The sequence below is a fragment of the Rhipicephalus sanguineus genome, chromosome 1 (assembly GCF_013339695.2).
Source record: "Rhipicephalus sanguineus isolate Rsan-2018 chromosome 1, BIME_Rsan_1.4, whole genome shotgun sequence".
Classification (NCBI taxonomy): Eukaryota; Metazoa; Arthropoda; class Arachnida; order Ixodida; family Ixodidae; genus Rhipicephalus; species Rhipicephalus sanguineus.
Window position 1 is genome coordinate 181,553,774 of NC_051176.1, and position 25,522 is coordinate 181,579,295.

Sequence of the window (25,522 nt, forward strand, 5' to 3'; positions counted from 1 at the left end):
CGGTGACTCTCTTCGTGGGTCAGGGTCGGCTCGCTCTAGGAGAGTCTCCTGACCCTCTAGGAAGAGTGCAAAGACTCTTATCGGGAGGATCACGTTACCACTTATAGGGAGTCAGACGACTCTTGCCGGTAACGCTTCTAGGGTGGTCAAGGGACCCACACCGAAGCATCAAGCGACTCCACAAGTATTTTAAGCTACTCATTTGATCCTTGCTCTACTTTTGCGCGACTACTATTGAAAATAGTGGAGTATTCATTTTAAGCAAGTCCAATAATACTTGCCGTTCTGCCCAGCGACTGTAAAAAAAGAATAGTTCAGTTTTAGCATTATTTTAATCAAACTCGTCAAAACAACACATATTTTCCAGCAAAGTTATATAGAAAGCGCGAAATGATGGTCTGTGATTTCCAATTAAGAAGTTTGGGTATTCCTCATTTACATGCTTCTATGAGTATAGCCAACCAAAATGTGTGACTGTGATGTGTACAGTGTCATATGGTGATAAATGAACAGCAGAAATCGCCATCATGTTTCCATATTTATTCCTTCTGATTAAAAATAAATCAAAAAGTGGTGGCGGCTTGAGGCATCAGACTTGTGGCTTGCTAGTTTGTCGCTCCTGTCCAGCGTGAGCACCATGAAAAACGGTATCTGAAAAGCAGAACGTGATATTATGATGAGAAAATGAAATTGCAGTAAAGGTTTGCAAAACCTACACAGTAAGTGTTTAACACAGACATAATAAAGGCTAACAACAAAACAACAAATGCAAACAGGCATGCTCAGGAACCAAGTTTTTTGACGTCGAGATCAGATATGTCATATTTTAGAATTACCGCACATAGCTCCCACAATCACGCACACTCACTCGATTCTGTAATAACGCCCAACGTCATCGCAGTGTATGCAAATCACGAAAACAGCAAACAGAAACGAGGGAAGAGTGCACGGCCGCGGCCGCACCAACGCGCGCCGTCGAAAGTCTAGAGCTTTTTCACTTTACCGGTGAAGCGTGTCCAACTTGAATGACTACCGCGTACGTTCTGGAAGCACCGTACTATATCTGCACCTCAAACTACCGTCTTTAAGCCAACAAAAACCATTATATATAGTGCGTCTGAGCGTTCTGTACAGAGGCATTTTTTTTTCACGTTCCCACGCGCCGAAGCACGCTACACACTCAAGGTCGATGGAAATGTTATGAAGTAGACTAAAGTGCATCTCAAAACGACATCTTGCACATTCAGTAGCGCAGACACAACGTGCGATCAGCAAAAAATGACCCTTGATAATTTTTTGCATCGCTCACTATAAGGGAGCTTGCACAGCAACGCGCATGCGGTGGCAACTCGTTAACTGACAGCTTTAGTTGGGCATCCGCAACAGCCCTGCGGACACAGGCTGCTGTTGGAAATGGCTGGCAGATAACTTCCGCAGAGCTGCTGCAGACGCCCAGCTAAAGCTGTATAATTAGTACCTACGAAGCAGTACACTCACCGTTAACTGGCGCCCGTTGTTCCTGTCTGCAGCTCCAGGAATATTCCGTCCTCCAAGCGTCACCGCGTCACTTCGTGCACGGAGCCGGCGTCAACACCAACACCACCGAAGACGCGCATGAACAGACACACAACCCGCGCAACCAACACGCAACGCATTCCAATAGACGAGGAGACAGAGAGGAAAACAGAAGCGGCACGCCACCCCGGCGCCGTTGTGGCGCGTTGCCTCGCCTCCGTCGTCGAGCCAACGCGCCACAACGGCGCCAAAGGGCAAGCGCGCGATATGTATGGCGTATACGGCGCCGCCGCCAATCGAAACGCGCTTCAGGAGAGTCCCGTGACTCCAGCCGAATTGCGAACTCTCTTTCTCTGCCTGTACGTTCCAAAAGGGGTCAAATGGACACCCGAAGAGAGTCACGCGGCCGTGACCCTCTTTTGACTCTTTTTTTTCTTAGAGTGTACCACTTCATCAAGAATGTATTTCATTCGAATGACCGACTATCCATTTAAAAGATATTTATCGACATTACACCGGGCTGGTAGAGCATCCTGGTGAGGTGCTTATGGCTATACCAGCCTTCTTTACAACGCGTTTTGAAGAACATTCCACGAAATTGTATAGCGCATTTTAGTTTAGCCTTCGAGTGATCACTGAGTTGGTTTATTTTTGTGCGCTTATGCCTCTGCGTAATCGAAACACTGAGTCGTAGAGTTTAGGATAGTTTCCTAATATACATTGTAGTAAATGCCGTGGAAAACAATGCGCCCATGGCGTAATGGTTCCAGCATTGCGCTTCTGCGCTGTAGATGTTGAGTTCTATTTTTATCAAGTATTGGGTTTTTTGAAAGTTCTTATTGATCTATTGTTACGACTTATCTTCCTATTTGTTGATTTTTTATTGTCCTTTCTTGTTAAAGGGAGCCGCTATCGCGGACATTTTTTTCAAGCTTTTTGCTCTAAACGAGGATTCTAATTACTTACGCATTAATCGCTTCTGCAGAAAGAACCTACAACGGCTTTGCTGTCAAATGCGCATATTTTACTTGTACCACAGATTACTAGTTAAAAAGCTACATCACCTCCATTTTTATAACTAGTGCATGACGCAGCAGCGGACGACAAACAATTATGCACATCTTGTCATCTTCATTACGACGTAAATGCCGAACAAACCGGCACAGCTTCGTACTCTCGTGCGCCGTATCGTCCTAAGTGGACGTCTGATTCGGTACATCGCTTCTCAGCGGCAAAAACTTGAGCAGGGCTTTATACTCTACATACAGAGTAGTGTTTGGAGGGGAATGACCTATCCTCTCACAATGCCATCTACTCCACCCTGTCCTCTAAACAAGCGACAAAGTGCCTCGGCTGTATCATTCGTTAAAACTTCCCTGTGCCCTTGTGTTCGTACATCACGTCAAAGACCTCCGTATTTGTTTTCTCAAGACGAGCTCCTCCGCAATGCAGAATAATGTGCAGAACATAGTTTAAGGAAACTCTCTGTTACTCTTTTTTTTTTAAACTTCGCGGCCCATTTCACGGCCCCCTACTGGACATCTCTCCACCTTCAAGGTAAATACGACACGCAGTGTCAAACACTGTGGTAAACGATTTTTCGCAGACACCTTCTCAGACACGACAGCTAGCTGCCTTCCCGCTTTGAGGCCTAAGGAAAGAATAGAGCGTCAACTCGTCGCCACTCTCTTGCACGTTCATTTACCTCTTCAAGGTAAGCTTGACAACCAAGACTTGCGGAACCGGCATTTTCAGAGGGACATAGAGCCTTGAAATGAATGAATAAAATTCGCATGCTTCCGGCTTTCTTGAATTACAATGTTAAAACATGCCTTCGCATACTAAGTTCCTGTATACGTGCAACTTTTTGAGTAAATTGCAGCATAAGTGCTTACCATTCATTTTCCTTTCTTACGGTACGTGGATCCGTGGAGATGCCTTGGCTTTTGTTTTGTTTTAAATTTATGGTCATTTCACGAATATAATCGCACCAGTTTACACCAGGTAGTCCATGCAGAATATTTCCTTCTTTAAAAAATCTTTTTCTCGACAGACATATAAGAGTCGGGACACCTTGTTCTTGTTGGCCTAGTCAGTGCGGCTCCAAAGTGGGAATAGCTTCTTAGTTCTACTTGTCGCATCAATATCGTCGGCTTTTTTAAGGCGAAAGCATTATATGTTCCACCAAACACGAAATTTGACCGTCGGCATCGGCGTCCCGCATCGTCGGCGGTGTGTCGCGTCCTCCGGAGTCGGGGACGAGTGGTGCAACAAATCACGACGTGATGACGTCACAGATCGCGAAAATACGTGAGGTCATCATGCCGTCACAAATCCTGGCGTGACGTCATGGGACGTAACGCTACATAATGACGTGGTAAGCCCTCCTTTGGGCGGTGAACAAAACCGGAGAGCACGCGACCTCAACAAAAGAAAATAAAGACGGCACTTCGCAGTGGCACGTGAAGCCGCGGCTCGAGTTCCCTGCTGGCATCGATTCTGGTTCAGCCGTCTCGTTCCTTCGCTCCTGTGGCATAAGCTACACCGTCATCACATGACATCGTAGCTTGGTCAAAGGTGGGCTGATCACAGAGACACTGCAAAACCAGGTGATGTGCCTCCGAATCTGGGGGCAGTGCGAAACCACGCTATGTGCACAAAGCTTTCGGAGGGTGGCGGCGCAGGATAAATACGTCTAGGGAGCCTACATGACCGGCCGTTCATATTGTCTCCCTAATACATTGACTGAGATGAAAAAAAAGATGGCTTTCGTCTTCGAGTCGCTTTAGGTGAATGCACAAGAGACCCTGTGATTTTTTTTTCGTAACACAGCTGTATCTAAAGAGGTTTCATACAGCTCTATATGAATTTCCGAAGTACCAGCATATATGTGCGTTTATGATTCGGTGTTCTTTGTAAGTCGATGTATGTGAAATAATTATGCACACGAACGTAGCGTTTCTTTAATTTTCACCAGTATTGACACGCGTGCTTTTTTTCATTTAACTGCAGCCGGGTCTCACCGGCTAAAACTGTTACTCGTGTAATCTCTCGGCGCACACCGCACATGAATGTATCGGAACAATGTATTCTTTGTGCAGAAGTGATCACCTTATCTTAGCGTGACCGTTCAGCGAACACAAAAAAACATGCCTAAAAATGTTTATATAGTTTATCTACACAACCTCAAGAGGTCGATACCTTCGGAGTGTACCAGTCTCTTCATAGAATCACACTTAATAGAATCACACTAATTAAGCGTAATATTTGATTTACTTCACCGTCATAATATGGTACGTGTCACTTGGTGTCTACCCACTCTCAACCAATCATCCAGAATGGACATCACTTTGTGGCGCAGGATGTACAAAATGCTTAAATGCAGCAAGATGTTTGCCATTGTTCCACACGCGTAAACTTGGATTATTATGACGTAAAGGTGTCCCGTTATGGTTTCTTTTGCGAACTACCTACTTTGATCGGCTGGGCACCGTCGCACGCGCCACATAATGACAAGGAGATTAGCAGACAGCTCATAGCTTTGAACGTGCTGTGTTCTCGCCGCTGGTTATATTGAAGCGATAGACAGCACGGAGGTCGCTTCACTCGCTACAGCGGCCGCATTCTCTTACGGCAGCGTTTTGTTGAGTTATGCCAGGTCGTATGCTAAATGACTTAGTTGCTAGCCTTATTTTGTATAACGTTCCAATTTGTTCCTATCGCGTTCATTGTTTTGAGCCTGCGGCGAAGATGTCTTTTTTTTTATTGAAAACAGATAGCTTTACTTTTACACGACTTCCATATATCCAAGGCTGACATAACTCGATGAGCGCGTAGAAGTGGAGAAGATATTAGTTGAGCTAAGCACACGTAACGAATGCGGAACACTGATGGACTAGGATTGCGCCTGCTCCTCCGATCGGTCCGCTTTTCCTTGCATATGATTTGGTGGCTTACAAAGCCGTGTTAATAGTATAACTCATCTATATATATATATAACTGAATAAGAGTTGGCAGAGCGATTTCGTGTGGTCGCCGAAGGGCTTTGAAAGCATTATACTGCCACGGAAAATAATAATTATGCGCAATTTGATCCATTCCATAGCGTCACGTAAAAGACAGGGAATATTACCCTGACAAGTAGATTTCGGACCAGTAGTGAAATACTAAAGGCGAAAAGATGCTAAATAGGCAATGGTTTGTTGTATTTTGTTGTACGTAACTATCCATAAGCATTCCGTACATGTCATTACGAGAAGGGCGCTTTCGTTGCAGCTCATGACAAACGTATTGGGCGTATACTGGGAGAATTCAACCAATCACGAAGCGGTAATGGCGAACTTTACGTCGTAGCTACCCTGCGTTACCATTCTTCCGCCGACAAACGCCATGCATCGCACTCATCCTCGTTGCGTGGATACGTTTATGTCGCACAATGTGCACGCCTGATGTTTTCTTTGCAGCCTACCTATAAATTATGGAATTGATGTTTATTATCAAGATTTGGTTAAAAACTGAAGCAGCTGCTTGTTCAACATTTTGTCACCCATATTTCAGTGCAAGTAACGTCTTCATTCTTATGTGCGTTGAACAAAAAAAATACTGAGGAATAAGCTGATCCCCACGATCGAGGGCTTAATAAAGTGGTACCACAGGCGCTCATAAAATGAGGCGCTCACGATGCTTCTTTCACACTTGTTTTTTTTTTTTCTGTTGTCTCCGCGCTGATATGGCACCTACCAACTCACCCAAGTCGTTGTTTTTTCCTCATAAAAAGAATATTCTTGAATTGAATGTCTGTGGCCCAAATTGCAACAAAAAAGAAACTTTCACGCAAGAAATGCAGGGTGGTTAATTATGACCCGAAGGAACATCTAGCGTACTACATTGCATTCTTCACTGCCATACAAATTCACGTACTTAACGCATTGCAGTTCACACGCTACCTGTAATTATGCATGCGAGACAAGATCGCCACGCGGAAAACGCTGGACATTGTTTAAAGCTACTGCCGGAATCACAGAAGTTGACACTTCCTCTTCAGAGGCACGCGAGCTACTGCGCAAGTTCTGTCCAAATATCCAAATATGTATGCGCTCGTGACGTTACGTACGCTGTTGTCATCGTAATTTCTGGCAAGTTAGGAGCAGAGCACCGCATTGTACTTCTTCCTGATCATGTACTTTCCGCAGATGCTGCTTCCGCAAGCGGTGCTTGAGGCAACACCCGGAAAGAAAGGAGACAATGCGCTTTTTGTGGCACCTCATCTGTCGTTTGTGCTGTCTCGTCTAGTCACGTTCGTGCCGAAATAGTTGCGGTCTTTCGGTATAAAACTTTTCTCCCCAGCCACGCTTACCTAACGTGCCGTTATTCTTGTTGTGCGCGGCAACTGCGAGAATTAAAAACAAACACCGTTTTCCCTCCTCGTTTTCGTCACACGCGAGACGTTCAGGCACGTGTGACCTGGCTCAGGCGTATGCCCCACTAATATGTGTGAAACTAATTTAGCAACGATGCCATGGTGAATGCCATGCGTCAAGTCTTGTTGAGAGTGGCTCTAAAAAGTGTAAATTTCATTTTTTCAATACTGAATAAACGAGTGCTAAGAAGAATTGCGACTCATTCCGCAGAACTTACACCGTTGTAACTGCTGCTTTTTCATTTAAACGCTTAATTTCTCTGCGGCGGGCTCGTTTCTTTGAAATCTTCTTTAGCAACATGGCCGCACAAAAGAACAGTTAGCACGCATCACAGATTATTTGTGACCATGGGCTCTAAATTCGTATCTTCGATGCTAAATTGTATAACTCTATTCTCTCGCTAATGTGCGATGTGTTGCATTTATAACGGTTTTTCTCCTGGACAGCTACATAAAACTAAAGGAAATACTTTTGACAGGTCCCTGCGCTTATTAGCATGACGTGTCACCTTGTGGCATGCATATCAGTTTGATTTCTTTATTAGTTCTACTCACATGCAAATTACCGGACTTGCGTGAATTATAGCGTATTTGTGGAAGTCTCTGGAAAAATATTAATCACGTAACGCTTGTGGTCGGGAACGCTGTATAAGCATGTTCATCGTAGGCCGAAATTTAAATATGCAATCATCAATAAATTTGTTTATGTAATCATGGTAATTACTGATAGCTGTGCTGCTTTCGTATTCGAGTAATTCCGCTGAAAGTAATTTTCCAGGGAGGTTTTAAACATCACTTACTATCTGAATGACACGAGATAGTTTTCACATATGGAACATGGTGGCACTACTATGCATGCTTTGTTTTGTTTTTTTCCCTCGAATAAGGCCGATGCCACGAGGAACTTTATTTTGCATTCAGGCGTCATCTTCCGCATTGCCTTTAACAGTGAGAGCTCTCGCATTTTGTCTTTTGCGTATTTGAAACAAACATACATTGTATATTTTCTATAACTCAGGGATGAAGTCACTCCCAGGGGTTTTTCTTCGAGGGTTTTCCGTTGCCAGAGGGCCAGTCAGACGGCGCCGACTGCTGTGCAGATGGCAAGAGGCTAGGTAGGGTTTTTAATAGGAATTCCTGCTTCTGTCCTAGTAAAGCAAGAATCTGCTGGCCGATTCCTCCATTGCCACCATTCTGCATTGCCATAGGCATGTCCATGCCTCCGTTCCAGCCGTTCGATGGCCATTTCGCCGGTGCATCGCTCCACTCATCTGAAGGCCACGCAGGAGCCATTGAAGGTGCACTTGGCGCCGGGCTGTGGCTGATGGTCTTCACTATGTACACTTGCTTATCCGCAACCGCATGTCCATTTCCATTGCTCGGACCCGCACCCGAAAAGAATGGAGTCGTGTCCGCCTCGAGAGCCGCGGTGTGGTCCATGCTCGCCGTCTTGACAGCGTAGACCTGCTCGTCATTATTTGATGTCTGCCAGCCGTCGCTACTGGCTGCTGCTTCCCACTCGTTAGAATTAGCACCGTGCCACCCGCTGCCGCTGCTCGCAGCCATTTGCCAACCATTGCCACTTGGTTTCGTCATTGGCCAGCCGGAGTTAAGAAAATCTTGTATGTTACCGGTTGTGTACCCTGCATCTATGACGAGTATGTTCTTGGGCTTGCTCTTGGTCGATGCGCCAGCCATTGCCCAGCCAGCACTGGCACTCGACCTGCTCGATTCAGCAGGCTTTCTGTGTGACCTGCCGTTCGCTTTTCTGACTTCGAATCGCTCTGTCGCCCTGCCCTCGCCGTTTCTGCCGTTATTTTGCGTTGGCCAAGCATTGGCGGAGCCAGAGTATTTCCACCTAGCCTCTGCGGGGGCATTCTGGGACCTCTGTGGAGAAGACGCGGAAGGTTTCGTCTGGTGGTACTGATCACGTGTTGTGAGCGGTTGCGTACTTGCTGGAAAGCTGTCGCTCCATTGGCGGAGCGAAGCCCCACTTCTGAACGGTTCAGATGCTGCCGGTTGCTGCGGCGAGTCATAACGGGGTGGCCGTCTCAGTACATAGAATCCTTGTGCGTTGCTGCTAGATGCCACCCCGTGTGTTAGAGGCTCTGCAGAGAAAGAAAGTTTGTTATACTAGTATAAGCACTGCGTATTGTGCCGTGATGAACAGTTGTGGCTGTACTTTTATATACACCAACATGGTTAAACACAGGGCGTTGGCGGGCTAGTGGGTGTAAATAAATAGTGCGCTTTAGCGCAAAACGACACCACAAGACAGAAGACAGGACAAAATGCTTTAAAAAAAGCCCTCCGCCACCAGAGTTCGAACGTCCGACCTCCTAATCCTTAACCGAGTACTCTACCACTGAGCCATCCCAAAGCGCTTCATCACGTCTTCTGTCTAGTGGCGTCGTTTTGCGCTAAAGAGCACTATAAAAAAGCAACATGGATATGATACCTATGAGGAGGGCCAGATATTTAATAGCATGCCCGTTGTTATAAGCTGAAACTATCGCGGCTTACTATCTGAAGAGTTATTTACTGGATGACTTAACAAGTTGTTTTTCAAGCTACGTGTTATTAAAGGTTAAAAGGCACTTTTCGCAGAGGTAGGAAGTTTTCCAGAAGGTAATAAGCTGTATACCTTGATTATATCATTGAGGTGCATGCAGGGAGCTAGTTACCGGTAATGGGCCACTATACCTTGTAGTAAAAGGCTGCAGGCGAACCCTGCTTTGCAAGACCTGCCAACACCTCGTCCTAGAGCAGTTAAAGAAAATTCGTCCCCCTCCAGGAACCCAGCACGGCACGCATAAACAAGATGATGCGCACACTGAGCCGGAACGGGACGCATGCCTGCAGGCTGTGGGCCATCTCGCGCTAGGAGCGGCGCCGAGACTCCCACCTTCTACACAATGTCTTGAAGTCAACCAAGTTTTAAGTTTTTCTTTTAACACTCGACATTTCTTCAAGCAAGCTGCATCTGTCACGGGGCCGAGACAAGAGTCACCATTGCGATGTTTTTCTTCATCTGACCACGCAAACTTTGACCGGCGTCGTTGTTTACTTTTAAAGCTTGCATAAACAGAACGTTCGTGAGATGACCGAGCATTGCAGTCTAGCTTACTTGTCGGCCGTGAAGACGAGCACCACTTGACCACATTTTGCTACAAGCTTGTCGAATGTGTGCATAAGGCGCGAAAGCCGAGTAAGCATATACAAAGTATGTGATTGAAACTCGGACGGCATTCTCTAAGGCATCAGGGGTTTGAAGAGCCTCAGCACACAGGAAACTTCCTGCCTCTCTGTACAGATTGAAAAGTTTGTTATGCTCGACGACCAGGAAATGTACGCATTGTCTACAGAGGCCATCAGCTCTTCAAGAGCTCGCCGGCTGTGCGGCTTCTTGCGAATTCGCGTACGGCTGTCGAGGGGGCTCGTGTAGGGTATCGTGGAATCTTGACGTCGTCGAGCTGACAGGCGAATGCAATAAAGTATGTTGTTGATATATCCAATTTTAACTTTAACAGACCAACCAAAAAAAAAAACATAGATAGTTTGCTTTATGATAATTGTTTTCAGCTTGAGCGCATTTCAGTTAATCTTTCTTGCTGGACTACTCCCCAATGCCTACAGCCCTTGACATACTTTGCTCGTAGAAAAATTGTTTTCTTGTGCAGCACTGTTTCCGGAGCCCTCCGTAGTGGAGGGCTCCAGAAATTTCGACCACCTGGGGTTCTTTAACGTGCACCTAAATCTAAGTACACGGGCCTCAAACATTTTCGCCTCCATCGAGCCACAGTTGTCTTGAGGCACCTCCTCGTCGCATAGTCGCCTTCGCAGCCAACTCTGTCCAATTTAATGTTAGACCACACGTTCTGCTTTCCGAACAACTCAAGGCAAACGACTATAATACAAAATATTAGATTTTGTTAAAAAACTATGTTTTTGTACTGTTATATTATTCTTCATTGTGTTTTTACCATTTTAAATGGAGAAGTATGAAGTTTTGTTTCCCTAAGCATTCAACGTAAACAAGATCGGTCGCTATTCCCAAAATAACATCAAAACAAACACCGCTGATGGACAATATATAAATTAAGGTTTGCTGAACACCGGTCAGTACCTTCAATGAGGAACTTCGTTTTGAAACACGTTTCGGCTTATGTAGCGCCACGTGATTCGGCCGCCCACCGTACTCGGCGCGTATGTCCGGACAATCTCATTAGACTTTTACTTTCGGGGCAATGTGGAGAAGACTTTGCAAATACTATAAAGAAGAACACGAGTGTCCAGCCCACTGCCACATTAGACAGCGGGTGTTACTACTGACGCTTTCGCTTTGCACGACCTTATTGTTCTGGTTCATTCACTTCAATTACCATGTCACCATGGTGCCCTTGTGCGCACTTCTTATCATGGAATATAAAAAGCAGCTTTAATTAACTCATTTGCATTCATATTGCTTGAAGCATGGAATAGAGACCGGCAGCAGGATCTACCAACGCTCGCGTCTCGGTCCAAACTAAGAAATATTTATAGTGCCTACTTTTATGGATTTGCTAATTCTACGAGCATTCAAACAAAATTTTAAACAAACTCTGCACATTTGGCGGTATTCCCACCATGTGGTGTGCCATATCCGATGAACTACAGGATGCTTTCAGTGCAGCCTAAATATTTCTGAAAATCGGTCGTACATAAATACGCAAAAGAAAGATTACCACTAAGTAATAGTGAAAACCAAATCTAGCCTCAGTTTGATAGCTCAGTCATTATGCGAAAATTTTCCTGGTCTATGGGGATAAAACGCTGCACTAATGCCTTTCCTTGGCAGTTGCTCTATCTGCTGAACTAACCAGTTGGATATCTAGTGACATTGTAAGGCCGCAGTAATCGACCATTTCAAGAGCAGGCGAAGACAACGTGGGAAGTTAGGGCCCGTATTCAATGCATCCTTGAAGCAGCGCCAAAAGACGTAGACTAAGAAGGTACAAACACACCTTCTTTGTCTACGTCTTTTAGCGCTGCTTCAAGGACGCTTTCGTACCAACTAGCCCAACTTTCTATCTTGTTGACCGTGTTCAATCATTTGTAGCAAAAAAATTGGAGGACGCTTGCGCTTCGTCTTAAGAGTAGAACGCGATAGCGTAATCGGGCCCCGTTCGCATCGCCTTCTCAATCGGTAGCCTTGCTTCGCTTCTTGGTGGACACGTCAACCATGCCGTAAGTAAACGAATGACTGTGCGACTAACATTGCCCGTTTTGGAACTATCCTAGAATTCCTACAGCAAGCACAGTTGCGAAGTGTCCACTACGCCATTATACTTCCTTTTGCGAATCAGCGAAGTAGCCACTACGCGTCCGTAAGGCAACACGCGAACCTACTCAGCTCCTCACTTTGTTGATGCTTTTGCTGCTGACGATGATGAATTATGTCGGAGCTTTTTGTAATGGACGGGCCTTTAAACCCCTCACTCGTTGTGAAATTCACAAGTCTTGACACCTGGCACGGTTCTACGCTTCTGCCACGAAACATAACATGCGTTAAAAACACTCCTCCAGATTACATGACATTCGTATACGGGTGTTTTGTATGTGGTAGAGCACCTGCCTGACACGCAGAAGGCTCTGGGTTCGATTCACGCTCGAACCGAAGTTTTTATTATTTATTTGCATCTATCTCAAATTTTCGCTCACGGACAACGCTTATTTTCCGCCCACAACCAAAGTCGCCGACAACGACGCCGACGGCGGTATTTCTGCGAAACGAGCTCTTTAACGCTATCGCGTTAAAATATTCCAGCAATTATTGATGATCGACAGATCATTAGCGAAGGCCGCCGGCGAGTGATGAAGAGCGCTTACGAAAGAAAATCTTTCTGGATTTGGCCCGAGTTCCGCGAAAACCCGTTAGATGAAAAGAAATTTCAGTATGCGGTAAAATGTCATCCATCCGAAGATAGGTAGCACGAAATTATAAACTTTTTCTTTCAAGTAAAAGGATTACAAGTGGCACAAAATTAGCCGGCAACATATCACTATGGCTTTGCTCAAACGATGCGTTACTACCTGTTATAAGGTATTATAAAACAGTAAAGAGCTTATTCAAATTCGTGAATTCGTGATGATGTCTTGATCGTGGTATTGATACATAATCGAGAAAAGGACATTATCTGAATTTTAATAACAGTACGGGCTACTGTTATGCATCAAAAGGTCAGCTAGGCTCGCAAAGATACTTGCTCTCATCCGCAATTTCTAGGGACCTTTCAACCTTGTTGATTGCGAAGAAAATACGCAGTTTTTTTTTTGTAAGTCTTCCCGGCGAGTCCGGGGGGCCATCAACAAAGGTCCTTCCTCGTACGTAGAGCATAGGTTAGAATTTGCGCTTTCATTAAAGTGCCCCGTTGCACTTTCGTTAACCAATGCTACAAGCCATGCTCACAGCGGTGGGCGTGGAAAGATAAAATAACTGGCCGAACAAGAGCCATTCCATAGAGAACACACGAAGGCAGCATGGCTCCGCTAGTGTCGCACAAAACAAGAATAGACATTCGCCTCGTGTCGGCCGCTCCGCTCGGGTTACGAAAGGCGGCCGCTCGCCCACGACACAGTATCCATTGTGCACTTTCTGGTTCGACCTGCGGCTTGCGGCAGGCCCGCGTCGTATTTCAACACTTCCTCGATTTGCATCCTGCTCCACTTACACGGCAGCGTCGGACAAGCATCTTACGTGAGCGCTGTTGACCTGGACAGCATGCGAAACAATTACAATTACGCCCTTAATTGCTAAGGCAGCACTGCGTGCTCTATTCATGTCTCGCTGCCCTCGGTCGCGAGGTGGAGAGGGGCGGTGTTGCGTGGCGCTAGCGGAACCCCCCGACCGCCGAACGAAAAGGAAGAGAACAACGGAGCAGCCGCCGCCATGGTGGCCGCCGCTATCGGACGCCTCTCAGGTGCTCGCCGTACTTACTTTTGTTTAGTTTTTTTTCCCCCCACTTGTATCATATTGCCTGGAAGAGTGAGATGGTAGCACCACGGCACCAACGCTTAGCAGCATGCGCTGGCGCTTCTCGCAACGCTTAATTTAGAGCCATTGTTTGTAAGAAGGTCAAATTAGAGTACCCACCTACGCCAGCCTTACATAACTTTTTAATCGTTCCCAGTCGGTAAGAAAGCACTTGTGTAACATATTATGCTGCCGGTACGACATTGGATACTCTATCAGTTCTGAATGTGATAGCGTTATATCATTCATATGCAATAGCTTCCGTGTATAGACGCAAACTTTCGCTTCTAGTTTTGTCTTGCACGATCCGAATGTGATTTTATAACTAAAATCTCAATAATCTCCCCTGGGCTTTGCATAAGAATGCCTTTGACGTAAATTGAGAGTGCTATAATTGCATATTAAATCAGCTCTCCTCTCCGCGCTGAGCACAAAATTATGCAAATCAGACTGCGATGGACTTCTTTTCTCCTTGTTCCCTTTCGTGTGAGGTTGTAGCGTTCGCCTGTGCATTTTCAAAAGAACAGAGTGGTTCACCCTATTGATAGAAACAGGATTCCCAAGTCGAATGATGCTGTCTCACCCGAGATTTTTCCGCACTGCGTTGGTTTTTTTTTTTTTTTTTTTTTTTTTGCTGCTGTCGTTTTTTCTACGGTTCCGGATGCACTCCGGAATTGCGGCTCATCCCACTAGATGCTTGCTCTCGAAAAGCGCTGTTTAAATAAATGGTAATCACTTCCTGGGTCGGCAGCTAAAACGTCTAGTACGTCTTTCTATGGCTTAGTTTCCTGTTTCCTGGGCATAATCCGGCTGCGAGACGGCTACAACTGCAGCTGTCAGCCTCTCGTGTTCATAAACTAAAAATAAAGAAACTGGTAGCGTTCGAGTGGCAAATATAGTGTCAGCCGGCTGCCGACGGCTCGCCAGGCAGCCACGATCAGTGTGAGTCTTCGGCTGACCTGTCATTGGCCATCTGTCAGTTTGGCCGGCCCGGGACTCCAGAAGACTGGTCGCCAGCAGAAGCAGGACGACCTGAAAGAAGAGGCGCATCATGTCAATATATCGAGCCGTCCGTCAGTCCGGACAGTTTTTTTGATCAGGCGAGCTGCAATAAGCAGCCAGCTTTGAATCACCGCATTATTATGCACGCAGTAGTCGACAGTGCATGTGTGTACAAACTACGAGCTTTTTCGCTGACCGAGGAAACTGATCCCAGGCGTTGTTCTAACGCAAGAGCGAGAAAACCTTCCTTTGTAAGAGCATCTCATGTGCACTGACCGGTGATTTGGTTTATATTAGCGCAGATAATATTTAGTCGGCACAACCGACAAACGTGCTACGCATGAGCGGGTATGCAAAACGGCGCGAAGGTGCCATATTGGGTTCAGATCTCAAATAAGGTTATCGTTGAAGGTCTATATTGATGGTGGTGCTTGTTCTGCAGATCATGGGAGAAACAGTGCGTAACATCGGTTGTAACTGCAAAATGCCGGAGTAGAGGGTGATTTGTATAGTCCCATTTGCTATTTAAACCTAATTTAAACTAACATAATTATAACGCTATATACCTCACTACTTTTCCCCTGCATTGCGGAGGACTTGCGCATGGGGAAGGAACTCGGGAATAATAGGCGCCACCACGGTCATTACGCGTGTGTAGTCAGTATTCTTCTGTCATAAATAGCAGGCCTGAGACTCTTGTCAGAGAAAAAAAAATCCGGCAGATCTCACGCACTGTGGGAATCAATGTAATGAGAAGCAGCCAGCAAGGAGCCGCATACATCGCCTTATTTATCTTTAAGGCAAATTAAGTCATCGATGTCATGACATGTAGTTGACTATCACATGTTTGTCATGCATGCATGCATGTACAATCTGGTATGTACCATGCAAATGTAACGTAAATTATGGAATCACAATGCATGACCTGTCATTTATGTTCGTCATTCACTCATGCCATGCCAAATCAATTTTGGTATATATCCAGGTAACAAAACGGCCGAAAGTGCACCAGGAGCGTAACATGTAAATCGTGCCGTACAAGACATACATGTCATGATCTGCATGTTAGGACCTGCCATTTATCTTCGTCATACAGTCACGTCACGCATTACCAATTTTGGTGTGTGTCAAGCTAGCGAAACGGCCGCGAGCGCACCATGGCCGTCGCATGTAAATCATGCCGTACCTGACATGCACGTCATGACTTTCATGTTAGCACCTGCCATTTATGTTCGGCATATCCTCATGTCACACCATAGCGAATTCGGCATACCTTAAGCTAGCGAAGCGGCCGCTAGCACACTATGAACGTGGCATGTAAATCCGCACATGACATCCAGTTCATAATTTTCATGTTACCTTCTTTCATTTATATTAGTCATACAGAAATTTCTCGCCATACGAATTTTGGTATATATCCATTTAATTAAATGGTCGCGAGCACCTCGAGACCATGTCATATAAATCATGCCGTATATGACACGCATATCATGATTTGCACGTTAGAGCCTGTCCCTCATGTTCACCATGCACTGCTGTCATGCTATATCAATTTTGTTATATATCAAGTTACCGAAACGGTAGCAAGAGCACCAAGACCATGGCATGTAACTCATGCCGTTAATGACGTGCCTGTCATGATTTTCATCTTTTTACTGGTAATTTGTGTTACTCATACGGTCATGTAATTCCATATGAATTTTGGTATACATCCCATCAACGAAACGGCCACGAGAGCACAAAGTCCTAGGCTGATAGATAGATAGATAGATAGATAGATAGATAGATAGATAGATAGATAGATAGATAGATAGATAGATAGATAGATAGATAGATAGATAGATAGATAGATAGATAGATAGATAGATAGATAGATAGATAGATAGATAGATAGATAGATACGCTGAAAGTCGCAGAAGCTCGCCAAGAAATGCTTCGCATTTAATGTCCGTGAATGAGCAGAATTTATGAGCTTTGAATATATGTATGGGAAGTAAGTAACTGTAAGTAAAGTAGATGAAAGCTTGCTTGCTAAAGTAATACATCCTCGGCAACCGCCATTTTACATCATCATCATCATCATCAGCCTGTCTACGCCCACTGCAGGGCAAAGGCCTCTCCCATGTTCCGCCAATCAACCCGGTCTTGTGCTTTCTGCTGCCACGTAATACCTGCAAACTTCTTAATCTCATCTACCCACCTAATTTTCTGTCTCCCCCTCACGCGTTTGCCATCTCTTGGAATCCAGTCAGTTACCCTTAATGACCACCGGTTATCCTGCCGACGTGCTACGTGCCCGGCCCATATCCATTTCTTCTTCTTGATTTCAACTATGATGTCCTTAACCCCCGTTTGTTCCCTGACCCACTCTGCTCTCTTCCTGTCTCTTAAGGTTACACCTATCATTTTCCTTTCCATCGCTCGCTGCGTCGTCCTCATTTAAGTTGAACCCTCTTTGTAAGTCTCCAGGTTTCTGCTCCGTAGGTAAGTACCGGTAAGATGCAGCTGTTACATACCTTCCTCTTGAGGGATAGTGGTAGATTACCATTCATGATTTGATAATGCTTGCCGAATGAGCCCCAACCCATCCTTATTCTTCTAGTTATTTCACTCTCATGGTTCGGCTCCGCGGTTACTACCTGTCCTAAGTAGACGTACTCCTTTACAACTTCCAGCGTCTCCCCACCTATCGCAAAGCGCTGTTCTCTGCCAAGATTGTTCCACATTACTTTAGTTTTATGCATATTAATTTTCAGACCTACTCTTCTACTTTCCGTATTCAGTTCAGTAATCATGAGCTGCAATTCGTCTCCCGCGTTACTCATCAATGCAATGTCATCAGCGAATCGTAGGTTACTGAGATACTCTCCATCAACTCTTATCCCTAACTCTTCCCAATCTAGGGCCCTGAAAACCTCCTGTAAACACGCGGTGAATAACACTGGAGAGATCGTGTCTCCCTGCCGTACGCCCTTCTTTATTGGGATTCTGTCGCTTTCTTTATGGAGGACTATAGTGGCTGTGGATCCGCTGTAGATTTTACACCATTTTACGTCATTGGTTGCTTAATACGAAAAATTTTTCCTACTTTTTTTGTTTCGTATCTCGCTCTAACATGCATACTTTTAGGAGCCGGGTGCGGTGCGGTCCCACGCTCTATCTTGACACAATCAGCGGAATCCTCATAACTTTGTAAGTGCTGCGTTTTCACCACTCGGTTTGCGTTGAAGCGATAGAGAGCTCGAAGGACGGTTCGCTGTCGGCAGTTGCCGCGTTTCTATAATCCAGCGTTTTCTTGAGTTACGCCAGGTCGGGTGCTAAAAGAGTTAGCGGCTAGCCTTGCTTCGTGTAACATTCTATTTTGTTGATATCGCATTCATTACTTGGTTGCAGCGAAACTTTGACTTTTTGTGGATATAAAAATGTAGATATATAATTAAGCCTATCTAATCCTGGTGGAGCAAACCTAGACTCACCTGATTTTGACGCGAACACTTATTCAGAAGTGATAAGGCAATCAAAAGAGCACCGCTTCCCAAATCTGGGCGGCATCACATGATGTATGTGATTATTAGAGACCGGATTTTAGGCAAATGCCTATTTTGTTCACTGCGCTCCTATCGCGCCATTTTCATATATGAACATGAATTAGAGGTTTAGAAGGGCTTTTATAGTGTTTTTATAGTGCCTATAAATGCCTATTTTTGTCGTTCGTGCCTAAGTGATTACAAATGCCTATAAATGCCTATTTTCAATATTGGCGCTTATATGAACGCTTTTTAGTCTCAAGTTTCGCTCCCGGGTGCTGTTTGAGACCGTTATTGATGTTACCGCGTAAGATTGACTGTTGGGAATTATGAGGTTCAACCTAGTCTTCTAGTTCAACCAAGCAAAAACCGCTACAGCAGTGAAGCGGGACACGCCGGCGAGCATTCGCCGCCGCGCTGACATGGCTCGAGCGGTTGGCGAATGCGAAACCGCGGCGAGACGTCAGCGGAAAGCATAGTGAAGAGCGAAAAAACAAAGAAAAATATGACGTGTACGCAGCTTTTGTTTTGTTTGCAAAGTACTTTTTAAGGTGTTCACTGCAGTAGCGTAGCCATAAATCGTTTTGAGGGGAGGGGGGGACAGCCATACATTTTATATGTTCGTGCATGCGTTTGTATGTGTGCGTGTATATACACACACGCTCTGCAGGACAGGGGAGGGCGAACCGTGCGGGACAAAGCAGGCTATGTTCCAACGTTGGCGCCTTTGTCCCATCTTGAGCAATAACATTTTTGTTTTCCTGTCGTAGATAGAGGTCGCGCACGTATTCGTTTGAAATTATCTGCATTTATGTGAAAACTTATTGTGCCTATATTTACGATTTTGGAAGCCTAAAACATTGTTTTCCCTGCCTATTTTGGCGCCTAAAACGAGCTTTTCTAGTGCCTAAAAATCCGGCCTCTAGTGATTATACAGACGTAGATAGAATTTAGGGCCACCGCGGTAGCTCAGTGGTAGCCCAGGCTGCAGACCCACAAGATGCAGTTTCGATCCCGGCCGCTTTAGTCGCTTTAGCAGCAGGAAGGAGGAGGGAAAAGGGTAAAGAATGACATAGTCTTATATAGTATATTTTAGCAAGGGGATGACAAAAGGAGGTTAGCATGAGGAGGACTGATGTCAGAGTGAGGAGGAGGAAAAGAAGGGAGAAAGGAGGAGGTGAGATTGTATACCATACTACAACTATGTACAGTATAGCAGAGCAAGGAGCGAGAGGATTTTATTGCACTTGGACTTTATATGACATGTCACAGCGACGGCGACGGCGACTGCAGATTTTTGCTTGGAGTGTCCTTATGATTACAATCGCCACGCAGAAATTTACGCGCCCTCTTTCTGGCTAAACTCTAAAAATTTACTTGCCTTCCATCACCCTCACACCCTCGCTGAAAAAGGCTACCATCCCGCTGTTACCTTCTTTTTGTTACAATTGTAAGACAAATCATTTACTCGTCCAGTCAGCTTAGCAAATAACAATTCCTACCGCGTCAGTCCTATACTTGAAGTGTGTAACAATGCATCGCTTATAAAAAAAAGGAAGGCAGCTTCGAACTAGTGGTGGCAAGCCTGGCTGGGCGGCCTTCCTAGTTTGTCTTCATTTTTTTTCTTTGTCTTCTCTCTCTGTGTTCCTTGCATCTCTTTTTTTGTATCTATTTTTATACTCCTTTCTTTCCCTCTCCATTTCCCTCTCTATGTCTTTATTTCTCTTTCTTCCCTTCCGTTCTCCCTCTCTCTCTGCTTCTTTTCCTCTCTTTCTTTGTTCCTCTTCATTTCTCTCTTTCTTCCTCTTTATGTCTTGCTCTCTGTTATTTTCTCTTTTTTCGTGTCTCTTTCTTTCTTTTTTTCTTTCTTTCTTTCTTTCTTTCTCTCTCTGCTTCCTTCTCTTTCTTTATTTGCTTCTCTTTATTTCTATCTTTAGGTCTTGCTCTCTATTATTTCTATCTCTTTTCCTGTCTGTTTCTCTCTCTCTCTTTCTCTCTCTGTCAAGTTTTTCTCTCTTTTTATCTTTTTATGCCTTTATTCCCTTTATTTCTCTCTATTTTCCTATCGCTTTCTTTCTCTCTATTTTCTATTTCCTTCTCTCTCTTTCTCTTTTTTTTCACGTGTTTCGTTTTCGTTTGACACTCGCAACTGCTGTACTCGGTAGTGGGGCTTGCCGAATTCCTGTGGCGCATAACCACCTGAGGAGTTTCACACGACGGAGCACAAGTTACCGACAGCTTAAACAGCTTCCCTGTAAAGAGAATGAAGAGAGCACGCGCCGGTTCGTGATGATGATACTTTTTTACGACGTAGCACAAGTTGCCCCCTTCCTAAAGAGCTTCGCTGTTAAAATATCGACTAAATGAAAGTATTCATTCGTACTAAATGCTCACATAGCGACCACCCCACAGCGCACTTTTTAACGTAAGTGCCTGACGGCGAAACAAGACACATCCCTATATTTTAGCAATTTTTAGGGTGACCTGCCCATTTTAATCCTGAGCTCCATGCATGGCGTAATCCATGGAGTCATGTGACAGCCCTTAAATCATCATGTTTCATCACCAGGCTCACTGGGGAATAAACATCGTTTACGCAATGATGCAGAGATTTTAGAAAGATTCGCTTCGGTATATGAGAAGGGTAGAATGCCACGCGCAAACTCCTGAAAACATGCACAAATGCGACCTTTTCCAGTGGCCAATGTGCTGTTCAGCGTAGGTTCAATTATACTACATATAGTCGGGTACAACTGTAGAAGCCGGTGGCATTTCTTCATCAAAGGGAAAAGAATATGAGCCTGCACCAATGGGCGCGCACTCAAATCTGGCGTTATGAGATAGACAGCCGGTGACTGCCGTCAGAGAGCCGAGAGCATGAGCGGGACAATTTATTTTTTTTAAGAAAGACAGCGCCATAGAACGTAGAGAAGAAAGAGAAAAAAGACACACAGTGCTGCGCTCACAACTCACAACTCGCCCAACTTGTCCTTTTGTTACTATTTCTTTAGTCGCGGATGCAATCGGCGGCGGCGTTTTGGTCATATGGGCGGGCTTTCTCTTGCCTTCTTATGTACTACTATAAGTACTACCGTAAAATGCCGAGCTAGCGCCCCCACCCGAGCAAGCGTCCCCCTCCCGTTTTCCGGAGATCTGAAATAAGCGCAAGCGATCGATCAAGCGCCCCCGCCCCCTCCTCCCCTGCGGCCACTTTTACAGTGAAAGCTGTTATCAGATCACAACGGCAGTGGGGTAATTGTCCGCCGCCGCCGCCGCCGCCGGTGTCCGTAACCACTATGGCGCGGAATAAGAAAAAAAAAACAAAAAAACAAACGAGAATGAAATTTCTAGGCATCAACCTGGGCGACAGATACCACCGGTGATGCGTGTTATTCTTTGCTTCCACCCACCACCTACCTAACCATTGGTACGCAGCTACTCTGTGCTCTCGTCCACACAGCTACTCTGTGCTCTCGTCCACGGCTCTGGTGACAGTGAAGGCGTTTGGGGCCCTTATACATATTATAGCGGAAGCTGTGATGAGATCACAAGAAGAGGCGATTTTGGCGCCGTAGTTGTCCGCTGCTGCCGCCGCCGCTGCCCGTACCCGCTCTCGCGTAAAATAAGAAAAATTCGGCAGATCCCACGCACTGTGGGAATCGATGTGATGCGAAGCAGCCAGCAAATAAGAGCTGCATACATCGCCTTGTTTGTCTTTGAGCCAAATGAAATCATTCATGCCATGGCATCTAGTCCACCATATATCGCATGTTTGCCATGCACGCATGCATGCACAATCTAGTGTACACCATGCCAATGAAACGCATATTCTGGTATATAAATGCATGACCTGTCGTTTATGTTCATCACGCCCTCGTGTCATGCCATACCAATTTTGGTATATATCACGTTAACAAAACGGCCGGAAGCGCACCATGACAGTGGCATGTAAATCATACCGCACATGACATGCATAACATGATTCGGATGTTAAGACCTCTCATTTATGTTCGTCATACAGTCAAATCGCGCAATACCAATATTGGTGTATTTCAAAGGAGCGAAATGGCCGCGATTGCACCATGAGTAGAGCATGTAAATCATGCCATACATGACATGAATGTTATGGTTTTTCATGTTACCACCTGTCACAAATGTTCATCATACAGTCTCATCGCGCAATACCAGTTTTGGTGTATATCAAGCTTTCGAAACGGCCGCGAATGCACCATGAACGTGGCATGTAAGTCATGACATACATGGCATGCATGTCATAGTTTTCATGTTATCACCTGTTATTCATGTTCTTCATACAGTCACATCGCGCAATACCAAATTTGGTGCATATCAATCTAGTGAAACGGCCACGACTGCGCCATGAGCATGGCATGTAAATCATGTCGTACATTTCATGCATATCGTGATTATCATGTTACCACCTTTCATTTACGTTCGTCATACAGTGGCGTCGCGCAATACCAATTTTGGTGTATACCAAGCTAGCGAAACGGCCAGGAATGCACAATGAGCGCAGCATGTAAATCATGACATACATAACCTGCATGTCATGATTTCCATGTTACCACCTGTCATTTACGTTTGTCATGCAGTCGCGTCGCGCAATACCAATTTTGGTGTATGTCAAGCAAGCGAAACGGCACAAGTGCGTCATGAGCATGACATGTTAATCATGTCGTGCATGTCATGCATGCCATGATTTTCATGTTACCACGTCTCATTTACCTTCGTCATACAGTCGCTTCGCGCAATACCAATTTTGGTGTACATCGAGCTAGCGACGCGGCCGCGAATGCATCATGAGCGTGGCAATTAAGTCATGACATACATGACATGCATGTCATGGTTTTCATCTTACCAACTGTCATTCATGTTCTTCATACAGTCACATTGCGCAATACCAATTTTGGTGTATATCAATCTACTGAAACTGCCGCTAGCGCATCATGAGCGTGGCATGTAAATCAGGTCGTACATGACTTGCATGTCATGATTTTCATGCTACCACGTCTCACTTACGTTCGTCATACTGTCGTGTCGCGTAACACCAGTTTTGGTGTATATCGCGCAAGCGAAACGGACGCGAATGCACCATGAGCGTGGCATGTAAATCATGACATACATGTCATAGATGTCATGGTTTTCATGCTACCACCTGTTATTCATGTTCTTCATAAAGTCACATCGCACAGTACCAATTTTGGTGTATATCAATCTAGCGAAACGGCCGCGAGTGCGCAATGAGCGTGGCATATAAATCATTTCATACATGACATGCATATCATGATTTTCATGTTACCACGTGTCAGTTATGTTTGTCATACAGAAATGTCTCGTCATACCAGTTTTTGTATGTATCCCTTCATTTAAACGGCCGCGAGCGCCCCGAGACCATGTCATGTAAATCGTGCTGCACATGACATGCGCGTCATGATTTGCATGTTAGGACCTGTCATTATGTTCGTCATCAACTCTTGTCACGCCGTACCAATTTTGGTATATATGAAATTAACGGAACGGCCGCAAGAGCCCAAAGGCCGTGGAATGAAAATCATGCTGTTCATGACATGCGTGTCATGATTTTCATGATATGACCTGCCATTTATGTTCGTGATAAGGCCATGTTATGACACACCAATTTTGGTACACATCCGATTAACGGAACGGCCGGGGAGCCCAAAGGCCGTGGAATGTAAATCATGCTGTTCACGACTCGCGTGTCACGATTTTCATGATATGACCTGTCATTTATGTTCGTAATAAGGCCATGTTATGACATACCAATTTTGGTATACATCCGATTAAGGAAACGGCCAGGAGAGCACAAAGTCGTAGGCGGCTAGATAGATAGATAGATAGATAGATAGATAGATAGATAGATAGATAGATAGATAGATAGATAGATAGATAGATAGATAGATAGATAGATAGATAGATAGATACGCTCAAAGTCGCAGAAGTTCGCTAAGAAATGCTTCGCATTTAATAATGAAGACAGAAACAAATTCTAGAAACGGATGGGATTTGAAGCCGGGCCCCGCTGCATGGCAGTCAAGTATTCTACCACAGGGCCACACTGGTGCTTGAAACTTCTCGCAAAAATGGCCTATACAGCTCTCATGTCGGTCAAGCCATCGCATGTGATACAGCGTCGTAGAAGAGTAAAATAGCAACCAGGCATCACACAATGTGAATTGCGCAACGAGTGACCGGGTCGTTCATGGCTTCCAACCCATTACAAAAGGTCCAGCCATATTTCCTCATCACCATCAGCCACAGCACAAAGTGCACATAATGCCTTACAGATGTGTAGCGGGTACCACGCTTCTCCGCAGAATGACGAATAATGGCATAGTGGGTGCTTCCCTACTTCATGAAAGTTACAATGATTTATGGCGTAGTGGGTACCTTGCATGTGTGCCTGTATTATTTGCCCCAAGTGAGTCGATTAGGGGCTGTAAAAAGGCTGCTCTTCCAGCTTTCGCTGTGACTGTGCTGCGTGTTTCGCGCAGACTTGGCGATTTTTTTTAAATGCGAAGCATTTCTTAGCGAACTTCTGCGACTTTGAGCGTATCTATCTATCTATCTATCTATCTATCTATCTATCTATCTATCTATCTATCTATCTATCTATCTATCTATCTATCTATCTATCTATCTATCTATCTATCTATCTATCTATCCGCCTACGACTTTGTGCTCTCCTGGCCGTTTCGTTAATCGGATGTATACCAAAATTGGTGTGTCATAACATGGCCTTATTACGAACATAAATGACAGATCATATCATGAAAATCATGACACGCGAGTCATGAACAGCATGATTTACATTCCACGGCCTTTGGGCTCCCCGGCCGTTCCGTTAATCGGATGTGTACCAAAATTGGTGTGTCATAACATGGCCTTATAACGAACATAAATGACAGGTCATATCATGAAAATCATGACACGCATGTCATGAACAGCATGATTTACATTCCACGGCCTTTGGGCTCTTGCGGCCGTTCCGTTAATTCATATATACCAAAA

General features: G+C 45.0%; 1 protein-coding gene across 1 annotated transcript in view; it reads right to left on the reverse strand.

The window, feature by feature from the left end:
- Positions 1-7,945: 7,945 nt before the first annotated feature.
- LOC119403371 (uncharacterized) overlaps positions 7,946-25,522 on the reverse strand; it is a 28,115-nt gene continuing 10,538 nt past the window's right edge. The window contains exons 2-3 of the mRNA XM_037670316.2: positions 14,906-14,978; positions 7,946-9,042 (exon numbers count right to left, since the gene is read on the reverse strand). Coding sequence (XP_037526244.1) covers positions 7,961-9,042; positions 14,906-14,978 — 1,155 coding nt within the window. The 3' untranslated portion in view covers positions 7,946-7,960. The remainder of the gene's footprint in view (positions 9,043-14,905; positions 14,979-25,522) is intronic.